The sequence below is a fragment of the Phyllobates terribilis genome, unplaced genomic scaffold (assembly GCF_046119375.1).
Source record: "Phyllobates terribilis strain yellow unplaced genomic scaffold, ASM4611937v1 Scaffold_7__3_contigs__length_470593459, whole genome shotgun sequence".
NCBI classification, from domain to species: Eukaryota; Metazoa; Chordata; class Amphibia; order Anura; family Dendrobatidae; genus Phyllobates; species Phyllobates terribilis.
Genome location: NW_027362767.1, coordinates 398,364,061 through 398,389,214, shown reverse-complemented (window position 1 = coordinate 398,389,214; position 25,154 = coordinate 398,364,061). Strand labels below are relative to the sequence as shown.

Here is a 25,154-nt window from a genome sequence, read left to right as displayed (position 1 = left end):
TGTTAAAGCATAGAGAGAGAGCAGGTTGAAGACATACAAAAAGCTCCAGCTGACAAGATGCTGATTGTTTTAATTGTGTTAATTGTTTATTTCTTACAAGCATCCTACAAGAAAAAGGTCGTAAGATTAGGTTGTTTTCAATGTTTATGAACGTTATACCAATTTCACAATGCCAATTTGTATATAAAGTTATACAACTTTCACCACTGTCTCAGAATTGGTCAGATTGACCAATTAAGGCAAATGACGAGGACGACATTCAAAATAGAGGAAACAGTGTGACATGCAGAAGTAGCGCTGTTGCTTTAAAACCATCCAGCAACTATTAGAAGTAACACAAGCACATGAGACAGGAAGTGTTGTGCTCAGAAGCATCCAGCAACTAGATGGGTTAACATAGTCACAGGTGAAGGGGAGTGTTTTAATAGAGCCATAGGGAGATTGTGGGAAAGTTGTTTACTGTCTGGCTGGAGCCGAAGCGAAAGGTGGTGCGTGTGTTCTGTATCATAGAGAAGCGCCCCTGCAAGTGAAAAGGATTCAAGTCAGGAGTGAAGCTAAGCACAGGTAAGGTAGAGTTCCTGAACTAGCAGTGCAGAGTATTGTCAGGTAGAAAGATAAGGACTGGAAGAAATGATGTTACAGAGATCATCTCCCTCAGCAAACCCCCCTCCCACTCCATCTCACTGTGTTGTAAAGAATGCTGTGTTCATTAATGTGCCTTTGCGTTGGAGCTGTGCTGTCCTGAACTGCTGGGAAGACTGTGGACTGCTGTGCTGCTGGGGAGGCTGTGCTGTTTGTCACTGGAGCCTGTTGCTGATGGGACTTGACTTGCACTGGCTGTGTGGCTTCTTATTGAATGCTACTGTTCTGCCATTTGTGGGAACTCTTGTCATGTGTGTCTGGTCAGCAGGTGAAACAGCCTAGGTGTCTGTGCCTGAGGGTCGGTGCCCCTGTGTGCCTGAGAGAGGCTGCAGCTCGTGGTCTATGGTCGACGTGAGTGATGGTTCCCCCAGGATTCCAAGGAGTTCATGTGGTCTGTCTCGCCCCTATCTGAACCTAGCGGCGTGCGTGTAACAGTAGTAATGATTTAACTCCCTGAGTGTTTTCCAGAAACAAACAGCAGTGGATGCTGCTGAGTCAAAATTGCAAATCTGCTATTGTAGTGCCCAGTACATTGTAGTGACTAACCATACATTATGTCCAGCTTGTGATTTTGTAGACACGCTCTGGTAAATTAGGTGGGCTCTCATCGCTACAGAAATGCCAAACATGTGGATGCTAAATGTGGTTTAGACACACTGTGGGGTTCAGGAGACATTGGATTTGGGAGCACAGAATTTGCTGAATTTCTTTTGAGGGACAAGGAGCCATTTCTTTTTCCAGAGCCTTTGTGCTACCAATAAAAGAGAAACACCTTATATTCTCATTAGCAGATGAGGGACCTGAGGGGGACTTGCTTTTTTTGTGGGTTGATTTGAAGCTTTTATTGGGGACATTTTGCATAACGTTTTGGATCACATTTATCCGGTGTCCTATGCTGAGCACTTACATCGGGGGTTCCATCTAAATCTCTGAGTGACGTGATTCAGATTAAACCCCTGAGGGATCCATTCACTATAATGAGGCAGCAGAGATACTCCATAGTGCCTCCATCTGCCTCATTATAGGGAAATTTCCGTCATGGGTTCTGTCTGAATCAAGTATTTCAGATATTTACACGGAAACCCTGGGGCAAGAGTTCAGCGCAGAGTGCAGGATAAATGTGAGGCAATTTGGGAGGCAGTATGAACTTATTTATTTTTTATGCCATTCCTCGTGCGGTATAAGTGACTAGTAGTGTTGAGCGATTATGTTCTATTAACCCTTTCGGAGAGTATGCTCGGGCCGAGCTCCGAGTATTTACAGCTGCTCGGTGATATGTTTGAATTGCTCGAGTGTGCATGATTTGCAACTGTTTGACAGCTTTATTACATGTGAGGAATGTCTATTTCTTACACATTCCTCACATGTAATAAAGCTGTCAAACAGTTGCAAATCATGCACACGGGAGCAATTCAACCATATCACTGAGCAGCTGTAAATACTCGGAGCTCGGCCCGAGTATACTCGGACAGAACATACTCACTCAACCCTAGTGACTAGACAACTTTATTCTTCGGGTCATTGCAATTACAGTGATATCAGATTTATATATTTTGTTATGTTTGGCTGCAGTCACGCACTAAAAAACACCTTTTTTTTTTCAAAAAATATTTTTGCATCGCCATATTTGGGAACTAGAATTTTTCCAGATTTCTGCTGACAGAGTAACGAGAGGGCATTTTTTGAGGGACAACTTCACTGTTTTATGGGTAACATTTTTGGTCACATAACATTTTTTGTCCCCTTTCTATTCCGATTTTTGGAGACACGAAGAGCAAAAACCAGCAATTCGGGAATAGTTTTTTTGGGTATATTTTTATGCTGCTCCATGTGTGGTAACATTGATAAGACCACAATGAGTTCATCAAAGTTCAGAGGCCCGTACGCTGCGTCTAGTCATTCTCCTTTGCTCTTCAGCATGAGCGGTCACCTTAAGCCACCACTCATGGTGATGAGAAAATGTCGCATAGCTGGATTATGGCGTGGGACATTATGGATTCTTTCAACTTCGGACAAGTGAGGGATATTGATTTTTTTATTTTATTCTTAATTTTACATTTGTTGTAGACAGCTGGGGCTGAATACAAGTCTCAACATTGTCCCCAAGTTGCGATGATCACAGTGCGAGCAGGGGACAATGATGAGACTTGCCTCCAGCACCCGGCACCTGGAAACTGTGCGAACTGTACCATTGGTTTCCAGGCACCAGTACATGTGATACTGATGCGGCACACGGGCGGCACATGATTGCCACACACGGACACTGATATATCTGGTAGTAATTTTTCCAGTACCAGAAATATCTGGAAGTGTGAAAGAGCTCTAAGACAGGATAATGAGGACGCTGTATATTTGATGACTATCTAGATTGTGGATTCTGGAGGCAGTTGCTGCTGTGCTCTTGATTGATATGAGCATTTCTGGCAGTTAGGAATTTTTCAAGGCGCGTCCCTGAGCTGGGCATGTAAATATCAGAGGCATAAATTGAAGCTCATGGACCCCAACTCAAAATTTCCAACAGGGCCACTAACTACCACTGGTCTGGTCTTCTCATGTGGGCCATGGGGTCTTTTTGGGCCACTTTAGAGTCAAGGGCTCGAATGCGACTGTAACCCCTGCATCTATTGCAATTAAGCCAAATAGGTCAGTGAAAAATATTGCTTATCTACTTTGCCCCATTAAATAACATTTAACAGATAGCACTTGGACCAGAAATAGGGTCTTGTGCACAAGCTTTTTCACATATATATACACAATGACATTTTTGTGAATCAACTGGGTCTTGTTTATTTTGCTAAATGAGCTGAAATGTGGTTAAAATATAAGAATTACAATTGTATTCACTTTTTTATGAATGTTTTGGAAAAAAAAACAATCATACCTCTAATTACTTAAAATATATTGATCATTGTACTATGCGAGTTGTTCCAATTACAGAAATTTTGAATATATTTATGTTAATTACTGATTTGCAGTGTTTTTAACAATATGATTGTTGTAATTGACGCGCCCCCTGGGCCTGTGCTGTGCAGGGGATACCCGGAGCCGGATCGCTGGTGGGATGCTGGGGGTTATAGTCTCCGTTAGTGTTGAGCCACCCCCGTAGTGTTCGAGTTCGGTTCGGTTCGTCGAACACCCGTGTGTTCGCCGAACTGTTCGTTGAACTGTTCGTCGAACACCTTCGAACACCGTTAAAAACAATGGCAGGCAAACAAAAACACATAGAAACACATAGAAAACACCTTCAAAGGTGTCCAAAAGCTGACAAACTGCTCAGAAGACATAACTAACACATGGAAAAGTGACAAGTACATATAGTCATGCGAAAATAAAAGAGGTGGAGGAGTAAAAGGAGGGGGAGACACAGATATAGGCATGTCATGCCCTTCTAAAATCCAAAAAGTGAGAAGCCGACACGGCCAGTCCGCTCCTGCCCGTGCCACCTCCGTAAAGCCGGGTTTTTGCCAGAGCCGCGGTGAACCCTGACGGCCAGCCCCCCTCTCCCAATACTGGTGCCTGTCCGCTGGTGGGTCGAGCGAGCCCCCCTGTGGTGGAGGCAGCTCTAAGCTTTTTAATTTAAATTGTCTCTCTAATTTGAATGAATACACTTTAAATCCATTTAGAAGGATCTATTGGAGGGCAAGTCTCATGCCAGCAGCTGCATAATTCCAGCTCCAGTAGCGTCCACTAAAGCTGCTGCAGTTAAAAAGCTTTTATAAGGATCGAGCTCGGCTGTCCACCGCAAGGCATCCTAATGCCAGTCCCAGCCCCTATGCCTTGGGGTGCCTCCTGATGCTCTTCACTAAGTATCCCATGGTCCCGAATCATTTCCTTTGAAAAAATTAAGTGTCTAAACTACAGGTGGTGTAGCTTGCTTAACAGCCGGGATAATCCGCTGACTAGCAGACACTGCTACTAGGCACAAAGTATTTCCTGGGCTAGATGCAGTTAAAAATTTGTAAGTAGATACTCTCGTTGGATGCTGAGAAAGCATTCCATAGAGTCTCCTGGCACGCCATATATGATTCTCTTAAAAAGCTTGGGGTAGGGGTCTAGGGGACCCTTTTATAGCCAAAATCACGGCCCTGTATCGCAATACGTCACCTAGGCTGAAGATAAATGGAACTGTAGCACCCTGAGGGCTCGGTTGCTACAGACGTATTGCACCTCACCCAGAGGTGTGATATCTCACTCTCAGGTAAGGATGGAGTGTGGATCAGGACCCGACACCTGCATGCATTACACCACATTGCCGTGGGGCAGGGCGACCAATATGCCCCTGAGATGGGCACGACAGTCCTTGTCCCTGGCTGGAGTGGGGGGAGGGAACACTGAGGAAGGGGAACCCTGTAGTGCAGGAGCAGGGAGGAAGCAGTTCCTGGGTGCATTGAGAAGGGAGTATAAAAGGTGGGCACCATCTTAGTTCAGTGCAGAGAAGTCTGAGCAGAAGTGGCAGGGAGCAGGGGCTCTGCATGAGCTCTGCTCCGGAGGCGGGCCTAGTAACAGAGGCCCAGGCCTGGAAGAGGGAGAAGGAAGGAAGAGGAGCAGAGAAGGCTCCAGGAACGAGGAATGAAGGGATCCCAGGGGTGCGGACGGGCGAGTCGCCACCGCACGCCCGAATCCACCTGCGTGGAGGGGTCAGGCCAAAGGGGGAGACCGGTCCCCGAACTAGTGGAGGCAGGAAACGACCCTCAGCTAGAAACCGGAGGCTCTGACATTTTATGTGGCGCAGCCCCTCGCTACACCCGCTAGGAAGGCACCACATAGGGTCAGGGAAACTGGCGCCAAGTTTACCAAAAGGAGGCCCGAGGCAGCCGGACAGAAGTGTTGGTAAGAAAGGCCAGACAAAGGACACACAAAGGGGGTCCTGTGAAGTGCTCCAAAGTTATCTGGGAGTTGTCTGAGCCCCTCACCTGGTGAGCACAGTACGACGTGGGCAGCCGTTACCTGCAGACGTGGTCTGGATAATAAGAACTGTGAGTAAAGGCCCTGGACTGCATCACTGACTCCGTGTCGTTACTGCTGCTGCCCTGCACCATCACCCCCATCCTCCGCATACACTGCCCTGAGGCTATACTCCTCCCGTGGGGAGTTATGCTACGCTCTGTTGCACCCACAACACCAGCCTCAGCGGTCTGCCCTGGAGCGGCGGTTCACTCTGACCGCAATCCACGGGTGGCGTAGTCGGACATTTAAACATCAAAACCACATAAATAGTTCCGCCACTGGTTTGACCGCCCTGAGCCACGGAACCGGGTTGCCGCCACGGAGACTACAACCACCAGCATCCACCAAAAAGGGTCCGGCTCCGGGTGTCCCAAGGCCCAGGGGGCGCGTCAGAACATTTTCATCACCTTTCACAATCACCAATGGGACAAGGCAGGGATGTTCTCTGTCCCCTCTCTTATACATCCTAGTGACGGAGCACCTGCTCTCATCAATTCGCTATAACCCCAATATTAGGTGGATTGAGGTGGGAGGCACCGAGTACAAGTGCTCTCTATTTGCTGATGATGTCCTAGTATATATCACTCAATCACATATATCCATCCCTGCTGTTATGGCTGAAATAGATCACTTTGTTACATGGTCAAATTTTAAAATCAATGCAGCGAAGTCTGAGGTCCTCGATGTCTCCCTCCCCAAATCCATATAGGATTCCATCCAGTCCAACTTTCCCTTTGCCTGTCCCTCACAGGGTATCAAATACTTAGGAATTCCTATTCATAGAGACCTCTCCCATCTATGTTATCTTAATTTTGGGCCCTTTATTGAACAACTCCATACAGACCACGGTTGGCAAGTTAGAACTGTAAGATTCACTACGTGAACCGCTGGTGTTTTGTGGAAAAGCACATGTACACTGCGTTCCAAATTATTATGCAAAAAGTGTTTAGGAGTGATAAGGGAAGAATTTGTTTGTTTGTCAGTTAAACTCATTGATGGTGATGTGTGTCAGGGCTCTTTATATCACTGTAAGCAATTGCAGACACGTGTGCTAATTAGTTTGGCAGGTGTGTCCAATGAAAGGCAAGACTACTTAAGAAGGCTCTCTCACATTATTAAGCAGCCTACATTTTCTGCCAAAATGGGAAAGAAAAAGGATGTGTCGGCTGCTGAGAAGCAACAAATTGTGGAGTGTTTAGGTCAAGGCATGACTATAATCAACATTGTGCGATGATCAGGATGAAGTGTCTTGGCAATCAAGAAGTATGTAGCTGATTCACAGTACACACGTGTGCGTGCTGATAAGGGCAAATTGAGGACTCTTTCCTACAGGCAATTACGTCAGGTTGAAAGAGCAGCGGCCAAATAGCCTTGTCATAGCAGCAGACAAGTTTTTGAAGCTGCTTGTGCCTCCAACGTCCCCCGAACAACAAGATGCAGGGTCCTTCAGAGGTTTGCAGCTGTGCATACGCCATCCTGTCGACCTCCTCTATCCACTTCACACAAGCAGAAACGGCTCCAGTGGGCCAAACATTACATGAAGACTGATTTCAAAACAGTTTTGTTCACGGATGAGTGCCGTGCAGCGCTCCATGGTCCAGATGGATGGAGTGGAGGATGGCTGGTTGATGGACACCCCACGCAAACACGGCTACAGCGCCAACAAGGAGGAGGTGGAGTAATGTTTTGGGCTGGAATCATGGGGAGAGAGATTGTCGGCCCCTTTAGGATCCCTGAAGGCGCTAAAGATGAACTCCATAATGTATGTGGATTTTCTCAAACAGCACTTCCTGCCATGGTTCAAGAAGAAGAACCGTGTATTTCACAGCAAGATCATTTTTCTGCATGATAATGCACCATCTCATGCTGCACATAAAACATCTGCATCTCTGGCTGATATGGGCATAAAAGGGGACAAACTTATGGTGTGACCCCCATGCTCCCCTGACCTCTACCCCATTCAGAACCTTTGGAGCATCATTAAAAGGAGTGTCTATGATGGCGGGAGGCAGTTCACATCTAAGCAACAGCTCTGGGAGGGTATTCTGTCCTCATGCAAAACAATTGAAGCAGAAACCATCCAAAACCTGACAAATTCAATGGACGAGAGAGTTCAGAAGCTCCTTTCGAACAAGGGGTCCTATGTGAAAATGTAACATCACCTAGAATAAAGTTTTGAGTTGAAAACTGTTTGATTTCAGTTTCTAACAACCTGCTAATGCTTATAATTTCAAAAATGACCATTTTTTTGGTCTTTATTAAAATGAAAAGGTTGATCGAAAAGTTTGGGGGATCTAAGAGTGTGGCAACCCAGTAGTCATGATTACTTCGAATTCTGACAATATGAGGGTCATGCTGCAGGTAGTGCAGCAAGAAGGCACTTATGTGTCTTGCGCATCTCGGAGCCCCAAAATTATTTTCCGGGCTAGATGCAGCTAAAAATTATTTTAAATTTTAAATCTGGTGAAGCTTTAGTATAGATGGCCTAATAGGATCAATGCTGCACACTGCTACAAAGCCCAAATTATTTTCCAGTCAAGATACAGATAAACATGATTAGTAATTTGAAAGCTTAAAACGGTTGGTAGGGTGATTTTAACCAATCATCAAGCTTTTACTCTCCCCAGGATGACACAGGGGTAGAAAAGTCGTTTCGGATCCATGATTTGTTCATCTTTATGAACGTGAGTCTGTCTACATTATCAGTGGAGAGCCGCGTGCGCTTATCTGTCAGCACACCACCAGCAGCGCTGAACACACGTTCAGACAGAACGCTGGCTGCGGGGCATGACAAGATCTCCAAGGCGTAAGTGGCTAGCTCCGGCCATTTATCCAGATTGGAAGCCCAAAAAGAGCAAGGGTCCAGTGACACAGTCGTGGCTTCAATGTTTACTTGGAGATACTCCTGTACCATCGTCTCTAGGCGTTGACTATGTGTCAGACTTCTTGTCTCCTGTGGCCTTGCAAAGGATGGGCTAAAAAAGTGGTGAAATGATTCCGCAAAATTGATGTTACCAGCAGATACTGTGGTTCTGTTACGGTTTGAGTGCTGAACACTTGACGGTCCCACGGTTGGCAAGTTGGAACTGTGAGATTCACTACGTGCACCACTGGTATTTTGTGGAAAAGCACATGTAAGATTCTGCAACAGTCTCTGCTGATACTCCTGCATGCGTGCATCCCTTTCTATGGCAGGAATAATTTCTGCAAATTTACTTTTGTACCGGGGATCTAACAGTGTGGCAACCCAGTAGTCAGGATTATTTCTAATTCTCACAATTCGAGGGTCATGTTGCAGGTAGTGCAGCAAGAAGGCACTCATGTGTGTTGCGCATCCAGGAGCACCAAGTCCCTGTTGTGTTGGTGGCGAGGTAACAATCATGCTTCCTTCCTCTGTCCTCTCCCCCCAACCTCGCACAACAGAAATGTGATCAAGGTCTCCCTCATCTGATGAGTCTTCCATCAGTTCGTCCTCCACTTCTTCCTGGGCTCCTGCACCTTCCTCACTAGTTTGGCTGCTACCATGCGCCCTGGTAAAACCATCTCCCCCACCCTCACATGCCTGCCGCCTTGGTGCTGCCGACCATCTGGACCTTGCAGATGTTAGCCCTTCCGCATACAACTCCTCCTCCTCTACTTCCTCCACCTCCTCTTGTGCCACCACCTGACTCCGAATTCTGTTTAACATGTGCTCCAGCATGTAAATCACCGGAATAGTCATGCTGATAATGGCATCGTCAGCACTAAACATCTTCGTCGCCATTTCAAAACTGTACAGAAGGGTGCATAGGTCCCTGATCTGAGACCACTCCTCCAGCGTGATTTGCCCCACCTCTGAATCTCGTTGACCCAGGCTATACGTCAGAACGTATTGCACCAGGGCTTGTCGGTGCTGCCACAGTTGCTGCAACATGTGCAGAGTTGAATTCCACCGGGTAGGCACATCGCATTTTAGCCGGTGAAATGGCAGGCCCAACGACTTCTGTAGAGATGTAAGTCGCTGAGCTGCGGGATGCGAACGGCGGAAGTGAGCACACAGCGACCGTGCCCTCTGCAGAAGGCCATCTAGTCTGGGATAGTGGGCTAAAAATTGCTGAACAACCAGGTTCAACACGTGAGCCATACAAGGCACGTGTGTGACATTGCCCCGGCGAAGGGCCGCACCCAGGTTTGCAGCATTGTCGCACACGGCCTTCCCTGGTTTCAGGTCCAGTGGAGACAACCATTCATGAAATTGGTTCTCCAGAGCTGACGACAACTCCTCAGCTGTGTGACTCACATTTCCCAGACATTTCAATGTAAAAACCGCCTGATGACGTTGAGCCCTACTGCCAGCATAGTAAGGAGGTGTGCAGGATCCCTTCTGCGCAGTTAGAAAGCTTGCGGCATGACCAGACAGGCTTTGGGTGCAGGTGGAAGACCGAGAGGAGGTTGAGGAGGCAGGAGCAGTGGAGGAACTTTGACATAAAGAGGATTGACGCACAACTCGTGGGGAAGGCAAGACTTGGACAGCAGCCCCTTGTCCTGCTGTCACCATAGTTACCCAGTGCCCAGTCAGCGACATGTAACGCCCCTGTCCATGCCTACTCGTCCAAGTGTCTGTGGTGAAATGCACCCTGTCACACACAGAGTTTCTCAAAGAAGCGGTGATGTTGTGTGCGACATGCTGGTGGAGCGCAGGCACACCTTTCTTTGAGAAGTAGTGCCGACTGGGCATCTGGTACTGGGGCACTGCGACGGACATAAGGTCTCGAAAATCCTCTGTGTCCACCAGGCGGAAAGGCAGCATTTCTGTAGCCAAGAGCTTGCAGATGGTGAAATTCAACCTCTTAGCTTTCTCATGGCTAGGAGGAAATGGTCTTTTACTTGTCCACATCTGAGGGACCGAGGGCTGGCTATTGTGCTTAGACGGGGTTGATAAGGGTGTCCCCGGCAATCTGCCGGTCTGTGAGGAAGATGCAGGCGGACATGTTAGGTTGCCTTGATCCAAAGGTGGTGCTATCGATGTCGGACAGCGCTCAACACCAGCTGGTGTTCCCACCTCCTAAGAAAATGATGACCTGCCAATCACGCTGGCTGTTGCGGGTAAAGAGGTGGCAGGTCTGCGCCCCAAAACAGGTGTGACTGCTGTCCCCCCAGTCACAGAGGATGAAGAGGCCGCGGATGCACAAGATATGGCAGACGGAGGTTGGCCCGGCCGGCTAGGCCGCATTGTAGCACACTGAGCTTCCCACTGCAACTTATGCTTCATGTCCATGTGCCGGTTCATGCATGAAGTACTCAAACTATGTATTTTTTGGCCTCTACTTAGCTTTTGCTGACAAATGTTACAGATAACACGAGTTGGGTCATCTTTATCGATCTGAAAAAATGACCAGAATATGCAAGGCTTAGCACCCATGCGACCTGAAGAGCCACCACGACTTGTGGTGAGAGGCAGAGTTGTGTTTGAGGATGCAGTTGTTGACGTGCTTCCAGTACTACGTCTCTGTCCAGGAAGGCGCAACCTGACCTCGTCGTCACTAGCATCTTCCTCCACCTCCTCTGCTGACCTCATCTCTTGGCTGACTGTGGGTTGACAGTAAGTGGGATCTCCAACCTCATCATCATCACCCTGTGTGTTATCACACCCGTCGTCCTCAGAGCCAACCTGTTCCTGCCCTGACAAAAAACTAAAGTTGTCGCTCCAATCAGGTATTTGAGTCTTATCATCGTCTTCCTCATTGTCTCCACCAACAGGAGTTACAGTTTGGGAATGAGGGTCTACATTATGGTCAGACCCTTCTGCGTCTGGTCCTGGATCCGACTCATAAAGATTCTGGGCATCAGTGCAGATCATTTCCTCGTCTGGATTCACAGAAGCGCTGGAGTCGACCTCTGATTCCCAGGCTATAGTATGAGTAAACAGCTCTGCAGACTCAACCATCTGTTCTACCTCATACTCAGACGGGCAGCTGGAGATTTGGGAGCTGTGAGGAAGCAAGTGCGATTTGGGTGACACCTTTGAGGACTGGAGTATTTGTGATGTTGAAGTTGATGTGGAGGAGAGCCCACTTAAAGGAGCACTTGATATCCGTTGAAGCACCTGCTGTTTTTGTGCCTCATCTGGAATTTGTAGCGATTGGCGTGGCCGTAAGAAAGGGATCTTATCACATTGTCCGCTAAAAGAAGTAGACATTTTAGTTTGGCTGGAAAATGGTCTTTCTTCTGCAGATGTTACTGTTGCTTTAACACCTACCCCACGGACACAACCTTTTTTCCCCTTCCCAACACGCCTATTCCCCTTTCCACCAGCAGCAGGCCTTTTTCCACTCATTTTGGTGGTTAACTAATTCACAACTCTGGAGTTGTTTGCACAAAAAAACAATGGATGGTAACCGAGCAGAGCTGAGTGGCCAAACTGTGGTATTAGGCCAAAACTATTGGCTGGGTTAGATGCAGAAAAAAATTATATTCAATTTGCAACCTGATGGAGGTCAGTATAGATGGACTAATACAACAAGTCCCACACACAGCTAGAAGCCCAATATTTTTTCAGAGGTAGATGCAGAAAAAAATATATTCAGTTTGCAACCTGATGGAGGTCAGTATAGGTGAACTAATAGAACAAGTCCCACACACTGCTAGAAGGCCAAATATTTTTTCAGAGCTAGATGCAGAAAAAAATTATATTCAGTTTGCAACCTGATGGAGGTCAGTATAGATGGATTAATAGAACAAGACCCACACACAGCTAGAAGCCCAATATTTTTTCAGAGGTAGATGCAGAAAAAAATATATTCAGTTTGCAACCTGATGGAGGTCAGTATAGATGGACTAATACAACAAGTCCCACACACAGCTAGAAGCCCAATATTTTTTCAGAGGTAGATGCAGAAAAAAATATATTCCGTTTGCAACCTGATGGAGGTCAGTATAGGTGGACTAATAGAACAAGTCCCACACACTGCTAGAAGGCCAAATATTTTTTCAGAGGTAGATGCAGAAAATTTTTTTATTCAGTTTGCAACCTGATGGAGGTCAGTATAGATGGATTAATAGAACAAGACCCACACACAGCTAGAAGCCCAATATTTTTTCAGAGCTAGATGCAGAAAAAAATTATATTCAGTTTGCAACCTGATGGAGGTCAGTATAGATGGATTAATAGAATGATGCTATGCCCAAAAGATTTTACTTCACTAGGTGCAGTAAAAAATTGGTATTCTATACACAGGTGGTATATCTTGCAACACAGATAGGCTACTCCACTGACTAACACACTCTGCAATAGGCCAAAAAGGATTAGCTTTGCTAGATTCAGCCAAATGCTGTGAAAAAAACTTGCACAGCACTGGCACAGACCTGCCTGGCAAAAACTGATATGAACTGATGTAACCTAGTCCTGAAAAGGACTCCAATTACAATTAGTCTTTACTCCCATAACCTATCTATTTAAGAGCACAGACCTGCCTGATAAAAGTCGTAGGAAATGCTGTAGCCTAGTCCTTAAAAGGACTGCAATCACAACTATTCCCTACTCCCAAGCTATCTGTATATTTGTGCGAAAATTGGCTTGAAATTAACAAGGTATAGCGCACACAGCAACAGCGGTGCCGTCTAACACGCAGCTGCAGCAGTGAGAAAATGGTGGCGACGGGGAAAATGGCTTGGTCTTATAGGGCAAGGACATGTGACATACACTGCCAATGACACATGCCCTTGCTTGTGTGAAAAAAAGCACTTCGCTCCGTGTGTGCGCTGCTGATAGGCTGACAGATTGCACCTCCCCACTGTAAATGCGGGAAAGAGAAAAAAAAATGGAGATCTTCATTGTTCCTGCAGAGATCCATCCCCTGCCCCTCCCCCCACCCCGCTGTACACTCAAACTGCGTATTAACATTAATTTTCATCATTACTGAGAAAAAATCCAGTTATGATTTTGGTGCACGAACAGTTATCGAACATAACCTCGAACAGCCGAATTTTTCTCAAATTGTTCGTGTTCGCCGAATGGCTCGAACACCGCCCAAAACAGCTCAAATTTGAGATTGGCGAACAGTTCGAGTAGAACAACGCTCATCTCTAGTCTCCGTGTGGCGGTGACCCGGTCCGTGCCCAGGGTGGTCAAACCAGTGGCAGTCTATTGGTGCTATAATAAGTGTCCGACTACGCCACCCGTGGATTGCGGTCAGTGGGGACCGCCGCTGCGCTGCAGACCGCTGAGGCTGGTGTTGTATGCGCAGCCAAGTATGGGATAACTCCCCACGGGAGAAGTATTGCCTCAGGGCAGCTAATGTGGATGATGGTGGTAATGGTGTGAGCGTCCCAGTACTAATGGTGCTGGTGCGGCGATGAAACACAGAGACGTGTGGTTGCAGTTTCCAATGCTTTACTCACAGTTCTTTACTGGTCCTAGTCACCTCGGTACCGGCGGTGACTGCCCAAGCCGTGCTGCGTCCACCAGGCAAGGGGCTCGACCAACTCCCAGGCAATTCCAGAGTGTGGCACAGGACTCCCTTCCTTTCCTTTCTCTGGCCGTCCCCACCAGTGACCCACCTTTGTCCAGCTTCCTCGGGCCTTCTGTCGGCGAAACCTCTCTCCGGTTTCCCTGACCCTATGTGGTATGCTTTCCTGGTGGATGTAGTGAGGGGTCGCACCAAGATGTGGTCACAACCTCCGGTTTTGGCTGAGGATTAGTCGCCTCCACCAATTTGGGTTCCGGTACCCTGCTTTGCCAACCCTTCACCCTGTATCTCCTGGGCATATGGGGTTCCTTCTGTCCTCGTGTCTCTGGGCCTTTCTCTGTGTTCCTGTTCCTTGCTTCCTTTCTTACTGTCCTTTCTGTTCATTCTCCTTTCTCTCTCTCTCAGGCTCCAGCCTCCTGACAAGGCCTGCCTGCGGAGCAGAGCCCATGCAGGGGCTCTGCTTCCTGTCTTCTCCTCTCACTCTTAGCTTCTTCTCTGCACTGCATTGAACACTGTTCTAAGATGGTGCCCACCTTTTATACCTCCTTCTGACACCCGTGCCCAGGTGACTAGCAACCAATGGGCTCCTACCTATGCCCAGAGACTCACCCCTATCTGCTCCTACACCACTGGGTTTTCCTCCCCCTCCCCACTCCAGCCAGGAACAGATGCTGTCGTGCCTGCACTTCTGTCTCGTGGGAGCACCGTTGAGCTGTCCCTCGGAAATGGGGTGCGTGTGGTGCATGCAGCTAACTGAGCCCTGGTCCATACTCCATCCTTACCCGGGAGTGGAATATCACACCTCTGGTTCGAGGTGCAATACCCCTGTAGCAGCCGAGCCCTCGGGGTGCTGCATAATTGTTTTGTGTAAATTTATAATTATTTTGTATTAAAAAAAAAGTTAACTTTTGTTTTACCCCTAAGCAAAAATACTCCTAAGATACAAGTATATAGAAATGTATCTCTATGTAACAGTACAATATGCTTGTAAAGAAGAACAAAATCTATCTCCTTGGACAAAAAAAATTCTCCTATGCTAAGCAATGTATCTTGTGGCTCACAACCAAATGCTATAAATCGAGAGATTGAATTGAGGGACAGAAAACATTTAAAAAGAAATAAATAAAAAGCTATTAAGTAGCCATATATGAAAACTTCAGCTGAACATAGAAAGACACATCTTGAAAAGCAGAAACTACCCAAGGCAAAAATTTGAATGATCACAACAGTCTCTGAAAAATATCCAATACCTGCAATTCAACATCCCGCATTTTCTCCACCGACGCTGAATCATCAGCACATGCGGTACATCTGTCCCTGCAATTGGTTCTAAAGTCTACACCAGATGGTATTAAGTTTTGTTATATATTTGGCACCCATTAGACTATAGTCACATCTAGATGCTTTGTATAAGCCTTTTTTTATAGAGAGTAATCCAAATCTTATTAGCTATGTCTTTTTTCTTCAAATGGCAACCCTGGTCTTCTTTTCTACAACTCCAGGATTGTCTGACCGCCTTTCCTTCTTAATAGATATCAATTCCTATGGCTAAAAATATAAAACTGATATTTGGTAATGAGATAAAAAGTCTGGGCATAGCCCTAGTTTTTGCTATGTTTGAGCCCATGTCATTAAATACTGTGTGCATTATTTGTTATTAATTCTAATTAATATTAGCCAAAGTCCACAAGGAGATTGATCAGGTGATTGGTAGTGACCGATGCCCCAAGTTTCAAGACCGGAGCCAGATGCCGTTCACTGATGCGGTTATACATGAAATACTAAGATTCACAGATTTACTTCCATTCGGTTTGCCACGGAAAACAACTAAAGACATTACATACAGAGGGTACTCCATTCCTAAGGTTGGTATCCCAAACAGTCAAATATTTACTTTTTCATTCCATTTTAGTACAAATGAAATGAGTTTTGGTAGACAGTCATGAGTTGTTCTTTATAAGCTATACTGCTTGTTTTTGCAGAACACCAATGTATATATAATGTTGTCCTCTGTGCTGAAAGACCCTACCCACTTTCCGTACCCAAATGAATTCAACCCCCAAAATTTCCTGGATGAAAATGGTGAATTTAAAAAGAATGATGCCTTCATCCCTTTTGCTACAGGTATGTTCACATATTGTATTAACATATTGTAGTGTAAAAAAAAATTAAAGGGTTTTTCTGGAGTCTGTTACAATTATAACTTACAGTTCCTTATAAAATATTTTAATGATAAGAACCGAAAAACCGAGAAAGAACAATTTTTCATTAAAGGGAACCTGTCACCAGGAAAAAAACACTATTAATCTGCATATATCTGGTTATTCAGCAGGTTAATAGTGTTACTAGCCTGCCCGGTGCCTGCACTTAGCCAAATGCTGTGGGGAGAAAATTAACTTTATTCTCCATGGCAGCGTTCAGATTTCAGTCATGGGGGAGGCGCCAGTTCAGTCACCGGCAGCAGTAGCCGCACCCCCGGCCTTGACTGACACTGGCTCTGCATTGGGGCCAGCCATCAGTCAGTGTCAGTTACAGACGCTGATCTGTATTCTCAGAGCGGTGAACTGAACCAACACCGGTGCAACCCCCATAAGTGAGACCAGAATGCTGCCGAGGAGAATAAAGTTCATTTTCTACCTGCAGCGTTCAGCTAAGTGCAGGCACCGGGCAGGCTTGTAATACCATTAACCTTCAGATTAACCCCATATCTGTAGGTTATTTGCATTTTTCTAGTGGCAGGTTCCCTTTAAGGCTAGAAGTGTGACTTTTTGGATCCCCCCAAAAGTGGGCCTGAAATTATGAGTCTTTCCCTAGAACAGATTTTTTTTAAAAGAGGACCTTCCACCAAATTTTTAATGTTGAACTGGACACACGAGATAAGAGTCGCTTCATAGTGGAATAAAACGTTTTAATTTTTTGCCTTTCTGCTGCAGAGATATTAGCAATCAAAGTATTTGGTACCTAATAAGTTTAAGTCCAAGGGATGCTATTAGAGACATTTTACTAGGGGCTTGTATTTCTTCTTCCTATATGAGCTGCTGTCTAATAACATCTACTTAGACTTAACTAAAGTTAATTCATTAGGTTCCAGTACTTAAAATTGCTAATATTTCCACAATTAAGAGGTGAAATTAATAAAAAAAAAATTCCACTCTGCAGCCGCTATTACATTATGTGTCCTATTCAATATGAACAATTTGATGATAGGTCCTTAAAGAGGGCTATTCACCAAATTTTTCATGTTGCACTGGATACACTTAGCAAGGGTGCATGTTAAAAACATAAAGATTTTGCACATGCAAAATTTTCCAACCTGTTTCAAACAGACATAGGTTGCATTTCTAACAGACATCATGTCATACGAACCAGGACTTCAGTGTAACTTCCATCTTCTTTGAAACCTGAAAGTGTTTAACATGATTGATTGGTGAGTTGAGATGATGATGGTTGAGAAAGACCAATGCAAGGGGGCACACATAGGAATCAGAGCGCCTAATTTCTGCACTTTGTATGGTAGTAGTTTATATTAGGCATTTTAAGCTGGACATACACATGAGATGGCCATTAGAAGGCTGTTGGCTGAATGATCATTCATCCAACAGCCATCTCAGTTGACTTTCCCAAACACAAGAGCTATCATTCGGCTGAGCGTTCCTGTGTTCTTTATGTGAAAGCTGCCAACTGACAGGTCAGCCAGCATCTTTTCTCATGGAGAACAATGTGATCGGCAGTCCGAAATCAGACATGGGCCATCGATATAACTCTAAGCCATCATTTGGCTGGTGCCCTCATACATATTGAGTCAGTGTTCATCAACTCCAGTCCTCAAGAACTACCAACAGATCATGTTTCCACAATTTTTTTACTATTTGCCAGGTGTTAATTCCATCACCTGTGCGAAATCCTGAACACATGATCTGTTGGTGGTAGTTGAGGACTTGAGTTGGGGAGCACTGCATTAGGCCGCCAGACGAACCCGTGAATATAGGAGGGTTCGGCAGAGATAAGTCTAATGTATATGGCCAGCTTCACGCTAAGGTCTAAAGAGGTTCATTCTATATGGAAAAAATAGCACAGTTTAAAGCCATTAAAAAGCAAAGGATTTACCCATAGATAAGCAAATGGATGTGATGTGAATCAAATTCTTGTAAAATTTTTAGAAATTTGCAGATCTTGGCAAAATAAATGTAAGTGTAATTCACTTTGTGCAAATTGCCTGAAATTATACACACTGCAGAGAATTGCATCAGGAAGGATCACAAGATCTCTCTCAGATTTTTCCATAATTGCTTGTAGCTATCATATCACATAGTACAGCACTGCCAACTTCTTTTAGAAATAAGCTGTGTCCTGATTTATTACAGATGCATAGTTAGATTATTATGTTCTGGTGCTTTTCGGTAACATTGTACATTTTCATTTTGCTTCAGGTAAAAAGCTTTGTTTAGGAGAAAGTCTGACTCGAGTTGAAACATTTATCATGTTACTTACCTTATTGCAAAACTTCGAACTGAAATCAGCTGTTCCTCTGGAGAACTTGGATATCACACCAGGGATATCTGGGCTGGGAAACTTCCCAAAACCTTTCAAAATTGCCTTTGTTCCGCGTTAGTATTTCTTGTTCAAATCAGGTTTTTATTTTATTTTTTTGCTTTTTATATCTATATGTTCAAATTTTGTTTTGTAATTTTATACTGGCCACTAGACCTAATATAAGACTCCTTCTTCCTGTATAGTAAAAGGAACTATGAGTCTAGTATAAAGCCTAGTGGACAATGTGGAAATTGCAAAATTTCCTATTTTTTTCAAAGTGATATGGAAAATTTAAGAAAAATCATCAATAATGTTTAAAAGTAGATTTAACATAAAAACATGAAGTAAACAGTATGTTATTTTCTGATTATGCCTTCCAACTTAGTTTAAAGTGCGCTGGTGTGATCACAACCGGATCTGCCTCAAACCTTTCCAAACAGTTCAACTCCCTTCACTATTTTCTTTTCTACAAGCTACAGGTGTATTTTTTCATTTTTCATCCGTGTGTACGTAGGTGATTTTGCACTCATTGAAATAAAGCTTTGACCATAAAAAGACCCATTATGAAATGAAACTGTACAGATTTGTTGGCTGATTTAGATAACAAACAAAACTAGTATGATCTTTACTTTTTAAATCATCTCGAAAAAAATACTAAAAATTAAAAGAATAAGAGAAAAAAATCTATTATGTGTTCATTTTTAAATCTCTTTACACTACAATAAAGATATAACATAAATTTGAAAAGTATTTTGTTATATTGGGATTTCCACTGGAAGGGGTTCGTGCACATGACAGATTATATCGGATGAGTGCTATCTGTGGTTTTCACGAATAGCACTCGTACCCATGATATTCTATGAGGCTGTCTGATTTTTTTCCTTGGACCACTCCAGAGACATGTCCAATTTTGATCCAAGTGTCAGATCAAAATTGGCAATGAAAGTCTATGGGTCTGTGAAAAACATTGAAACACACTTGGATGACATTCCAGTGATGTCCAATTTCAATTGGCTGACAGAAAGGAGAGGGTGTAGAAACTTTTCCTATTTTTATTCCTCTCCATCTCCAAGAAAAAACAGATGCCACTCTGATCAAAGTTTGATCAGTATAAACAGTCTGTTTTTCTCGGATGGAGAGAAAATGGTTGTGTTGCACCTACCCTAAGGGTACGTTTCTACGACTATATTTTTGGTCCTACAGCTGACCATAGAAAAAAACTGCACTCTTCTGTATTTCAGATAAAACTTGACCATTCTATAAGTGTGCAAAATGAAACAGATCCCATTCATATCAACAGTATAGCATTAGATTTTTATAGCTACGTTGCCATAAAAATTTTAATACTGTGTTAATACTACTAATGTGCCATACGGATGCCATACAGATGACAACACAGATTCAAAATTGTCCATTTTTGATGGCTGAAAACCAGATGACTATTTTATATGCTTATGTGAATTTAGCCTATTAGTACTGGGGTGCTGCAAATGCAACATTGTGACTGACACACTTTCAATCAAAATCTGTGCTCAAAAAGTCAAATAGAGTTCTTTCCATTCTGAGCTCCAAAAAGCTGATAATGACCAAATTATAGGAGGTTTAAAAATAATAAAAAATATATTATGTTGTTATTGTAAAAACATGAAGCTGTTCATATGTCAGACCAATTGTAGAAAGTTCTATGAAACATATATAAGGTCAAAATACTCTACTTTTGCCATATAGACACCTCAAAGCCACATCAAAACTGAATTAGTGCTTGGTACATTTTTCTAATTCTCTAGAAAGTTTTAAAATTTGCTATTCAAGATGATTTCCAACCCCGGTCAAACTTTTGGGAAGTAGGTCAGCTAGCCAAATACTAACAGTGTGTAACATACACACTGTTAGGATTCGCCTCTGCTAGCTGGTTTGAGTAATTGTCAAGTGCCTGCAATTTGCAAACTTGCAATCATACAGTATATATATTAGCTTCTCATCCATTTTTCTTAATGTTCTGTTGAGAGAGGTGGATGAGAAGCTGACTGACAAATAATCACATATTATAGGTCATGTGACGAAAGCTCGAACTGTTTATCAATGTTGAATCCTAACAGTGTGCATATTAATAATATTAATGCATATTAGTACTTAACAAACTGCCCTGCTTCTCACAAGTTTGATAGCTTTATATGCATTCAAAAGTAGAAAAAGAACACAAATTAAAAAAATAATGCCTGTATAAAGAAGATATTTTGGAAACTTTTTTTTTTCTTTTCTAATTTATGTAACATCATTTAACATTAAAAGGAAACGTTTCAACATTGTATTTTCAAATTCTCTGTAAATTTAATTTTTAAAAAAAAAAAATACAAAATATATTGATCAAAATTTACCTTGCTTTTCAAAGTTGTAAATGTATATTAAATGGCATGCTAGAGTTGAAAAGTTTTGTCCTGAAGCTCAAAGTAGGCCGGTCCGTTAATAGCTGATATTGAATATAATATTACATATAGTATATAATATGCCAACAAAATATTTTGTATTAAATCGACTATCGTGCCAAATCAGTTCTATAGATAATTTTGTTAAACTAAGAATCCTGTAGGTAAAAAATATTAAGAAGTTGTAGAAGCAAAATCATGTTTAATCAAATGTACAGAAAACTCATGGCTGGAAATGGAATGGTTACATTTATTGATGAAAGGTGTAAAATTGAGTATAATCTTCAAGATTAATAAGAATAAGAATAACCTGCCCCAAGTAAATGGACAGTTCTAGAGAAATTTAGCCCCGTTTTTATTTTATTCACTCCATCAATTTCCACCGCGCTTTACAGACATCATCATGACTGTTCCCAATGGGGCTCACAACTAAACTCCCTATCAGTATGTCTTTGGAGTGTGTATGGAAACCCGAAGAACCTGGAGGAATCCCACGCAAACACGGGGAGAACATACAAACTCCTTGCAGATGTCCTTGGTGGAATTTCAGACCAATGCCATGCTGCAAAGTCTACAGTGCTAACCACTGAGTCGCTGTGTTGCCCACTGAGCCACCGTGCTGCCTACGTTTCAATGCCCAGTGTCAGATAAATATTGCAGTAGCAACACTCTTATATCAGATAAAAAAAAATCTTCTCTATAGACTGCAGAGAATATTACATTATTTATGCTACACAGTAAAAGTTGTAGAGTTAAAGGGGTTTTCTCACAAACAAAAGTTCATTTTAATTATTAGATTTTGGAAATAATAATAACTTCCACAATTTAATCTATTTAAATAAAATGTTCCCGTGCTGAGATAATCTTATAAATGTGCCCCTGCTGTGTACTGTGTAATGGCCGTGTCTGACCGTACAGGAACATGGTCTGATCATACCACAGCTCCTGGGCGGGGAGGAAACAAAAGAGTATACAGACTTTGCAGCAGAGGATCACAGCTGATTCTTTTTGTGAGGTAAAACATTTCCCTGCCTGTTTTTAAACAATATTTTACTTTAAACAAACAATAATTTGCGATCCCATGCTGTAATGTCTGCACATTTTTTTTCTTCCCCCCCCCCACCCAGGGGATGTGGTATGATCTGACCATGTTCCTGTACGGTCAGACACAGTCATTACACAGTACACAGCAGGGGCACATTTGTAAGATTATCTCAGCACAGGAACATTTTATTTAAACACATCCAATTGTGGAAATTATTATTATTCCAAGATCTATTGATTAAAATCAACTTTTGTTCGTGGGAAAATCCCTTTAAGGTTGAAAAATCAATGGTGAGATTTTTTTTTCACTTGCCCCCACCCCATCCCCCCCTAAACAATTAATTAATTCATTGAAGTGAAATACACTAAAATTATTAAAACAATTAGATAACTCATTTGATATAAATTAATTTATTTTTATCCTTAACCCCTTAATAACATGTGACGTACTAATACGCGTCTGTGCCCTGGGACTTAAGAGCCAGACCCGTATTAGTACGTCATCGCGATCGCGCGCGCACACAGGCTGTGCGGGCGCGATCGCCGCCGGGTGTCAGCTGATTGTCACAGCTGACACCCGGTACTACGTGCAGGGAGCGGTCCTGCACCGCTCCCAGCACATTAACCCCCGCGATGCTGCGATCGAAGTCGATCGCGGCATTGCGGGGGCAAGGGGAGGTGATCGGCGATACTCACCTCCTCTTCCGGCTTCCAGCGCAGTCTGCAAAGGCTTCCCGGGTGTTGCCATGACGACCCGATGTCGTCATGACAACATCCGGGTCACCAGAGAGCAGGAAGATTGCTTGGACATGCGCAGTGCATCTCCAAGCAATCTTCACACTGTGCACTTCTGACAGCCTTCATGGCATAGGGATGGTGCTCCATTCCTGTGCCATGCAGGCGATCAGAAAAAAAAAAGTGAAAGTCCCAGAGTGGGACAAAGTAATAAAGTGTATAAACTGTGTGAAAGTGGAAAAAAAAAAAAAAAAATGTGCAAAAATATTATAAAAAAATAAAAAAAATAATACACCAAAAATAAAAATATAATGTACCCATCAATAAATATTATTATAAAAAAAATAAAAAAAAAACAATAAAAGTACACATATTTGGTATCGCCGCGTCCGGAAAATCCTGACCTATAAAACTGTCCCACTAGTTAACCCCTTCAGTGAACACGGTAAAAAAAAAAAAACGAAGCAAAAAACAATGCTTTATCACCATACCGCCAAATAAAAAGTGGAATAACACGCGATCAAAAAGACGCATATAAATAAAAATGATACCGCTGAAAACGTCATCTCGTCACGCAAAAAACAAGCTGCCATATAGTTCCATCAGCCGAAAAATAAAAAAGTTATAGCTCTCAGAATAAAGCGATACTAAAAAATATTTTTTTCTATAAAATAGCTTTTATTGTGTATAAGCGCCAAAACATAGAAAAATGATACAAATGTGGTACCGCTGTAAACGTACTGACCCGAAGAATAAAGCTACCTCATCAATTTTACCACACGCGGAACAGAATAAAAAAAAAAAAAAAAAACAATTCCTGAATTGTTGGTTTTTGTTTATTCTGACTCCCAAAAATCAGAATAGAAAGCGATCAAAAAATGTCACGTGCCTGAAAATGGCACCAATAACAACGTCAAGTCATCCCGCAAAAAACGAGCCGTCACATGACTGTCTGCCAAAATCTGGAAAAATTATAGCTCTCAAAATATGGCGATGCAAAAACTAGATTTTACAAAAAATGGGTCTTTTAGTGTGTGACAGCTGTCAGTCATAAAAACCCCATATGATTCTGGCATTGCTGTAATCACACCGACCCGAAGAATAAAGTCGTCTAATCACTTATACCGCACAAGGAACGGCGTCAAAAATAAAAACTTGGGTTAGGATTGGGCTAGGGTTAGGGCTGGGTTTGGGGCTAGGGTTGTGCTGGGGCTAGGGTTGTGCTGGGGCTAGGGTTGTGCTGGGGCTAGGGTTGTGCTAGGGTTAGGGCTGGGGTTGGGATTTTTTTCAAAAGTAAGAAAAAAAGATGACGATATGGCGACTAGTGTTGAGAGCAAGTGCTCGCTACTTGAGTTTGCATCGGGTGCTCTGGTATGCATTGAGTATCGTGGGTATTTGAGTGACATGCTCGAGTCTCTGCCCCATATGCTTCGCGGCCAAAAAACTTTACGGGGATTGCCTGCCATGCACGAGCGATCCCCGCATGTTTTTTTTTGGGTGTCTAATAACCGTGAAACATGCGGAGCAGGGACTCGAGCATGTCACTCGAGCACACGCTGTACATGGTGCATACCTGAGTACCCGATGCAAACTCAAGTAGCGAGCACTTGTGCTCAAGAATAATGACAACTTATTCAATATGATGACCTAATGTAAACAAATTCTGTGCAGTACCTCTGGGTTCAAAATGTTCACTATACACCTTAATAAAATCCTCGAGGGGTACAGTTTCCAAAATGGGGACACTTGTGGGGGAGCTCCACTGTTTAGGCACATCACAGGCTCTCCAAACACGACATGGTGTCCGCTAACAAATTGAATGGAAAATCGGCTCAAATTGTTAGCGGACGCCATGTTGCGTTTGGAGAGCCCCTGTGTGCCCAAACATTGGAGCTCCCCCACAAGTGACCCCATTTTGGAAACTAGACCCCCCAAGGCACCTATCTAGATGCATAGTGAGCACTTGGAATCCCCAGGTGCTTCACAAATTGATTCGTAAAAATGAAAAAGTGAAAAAAAAAACACTTTTTCATTTTTATGAATCAATTTGTGAAGCACCTGGGGTTCCAAGTGCTCACTATGAATCTAGATAGGTGCCTTGGGGGGTCTAGTTTCCAAAATGGGGTCACTTGTGGGGGAGCTCCAATGTTTGGGCACGCAGGGACTCTCTAAATGCAACATGATATCCGCTAACAAATTGAATGGAAAATCGGCTCAAATTGTTAGCGGACACCACATTGCGTTTGGAGAGCCCCTCTGTGCCCAAACTTTGAAGCTCCCCCACAAGTGACCCCATTTTGGAAACTAGACCCCCCAAGGCACCTTTCTAGATGCATAGTGAGCACTTTGAACCCCCAGGTGCTTCACAAATTGATTCGTA

The 25,154-nt window shown here is 43.5% G+C and overlaps 1 protein-coding gene across 1 annotated transcript in view; it reads left to right on the top strand.

Moving 5' to 3' along the window:
- Positions 1 to 19,124, top strand: part of LOC141155001 (cytochrome P450 2G1-like) — a 48,787-nt gene extending 29,663 nt beyond the window's left edge. The window contains exons 7-9 of the mRNA XM_073641591.1: positions 15,714 to 15,901; positions 16,019 to 16,160; positions 18,467 to 19,124. Of these exons, the coding sequence (XP_073497692.1) occupies positions 15,714 to 15,901; positions 16,019 to 16,160; positions 18,467 to 18,648 (512 nt within the window). The 3' untranslated portion in view covers positions 18,649 to 19,124. The remainder of the gene's footprint in view (positions 1 to 15,713; positions 15,902 to 16,018; positions 16,161 to 18,466) is intronic.
- The last annotated feature ends 6,030 nt before the right edge of the window (positions 19,125 to 25,154 follow it).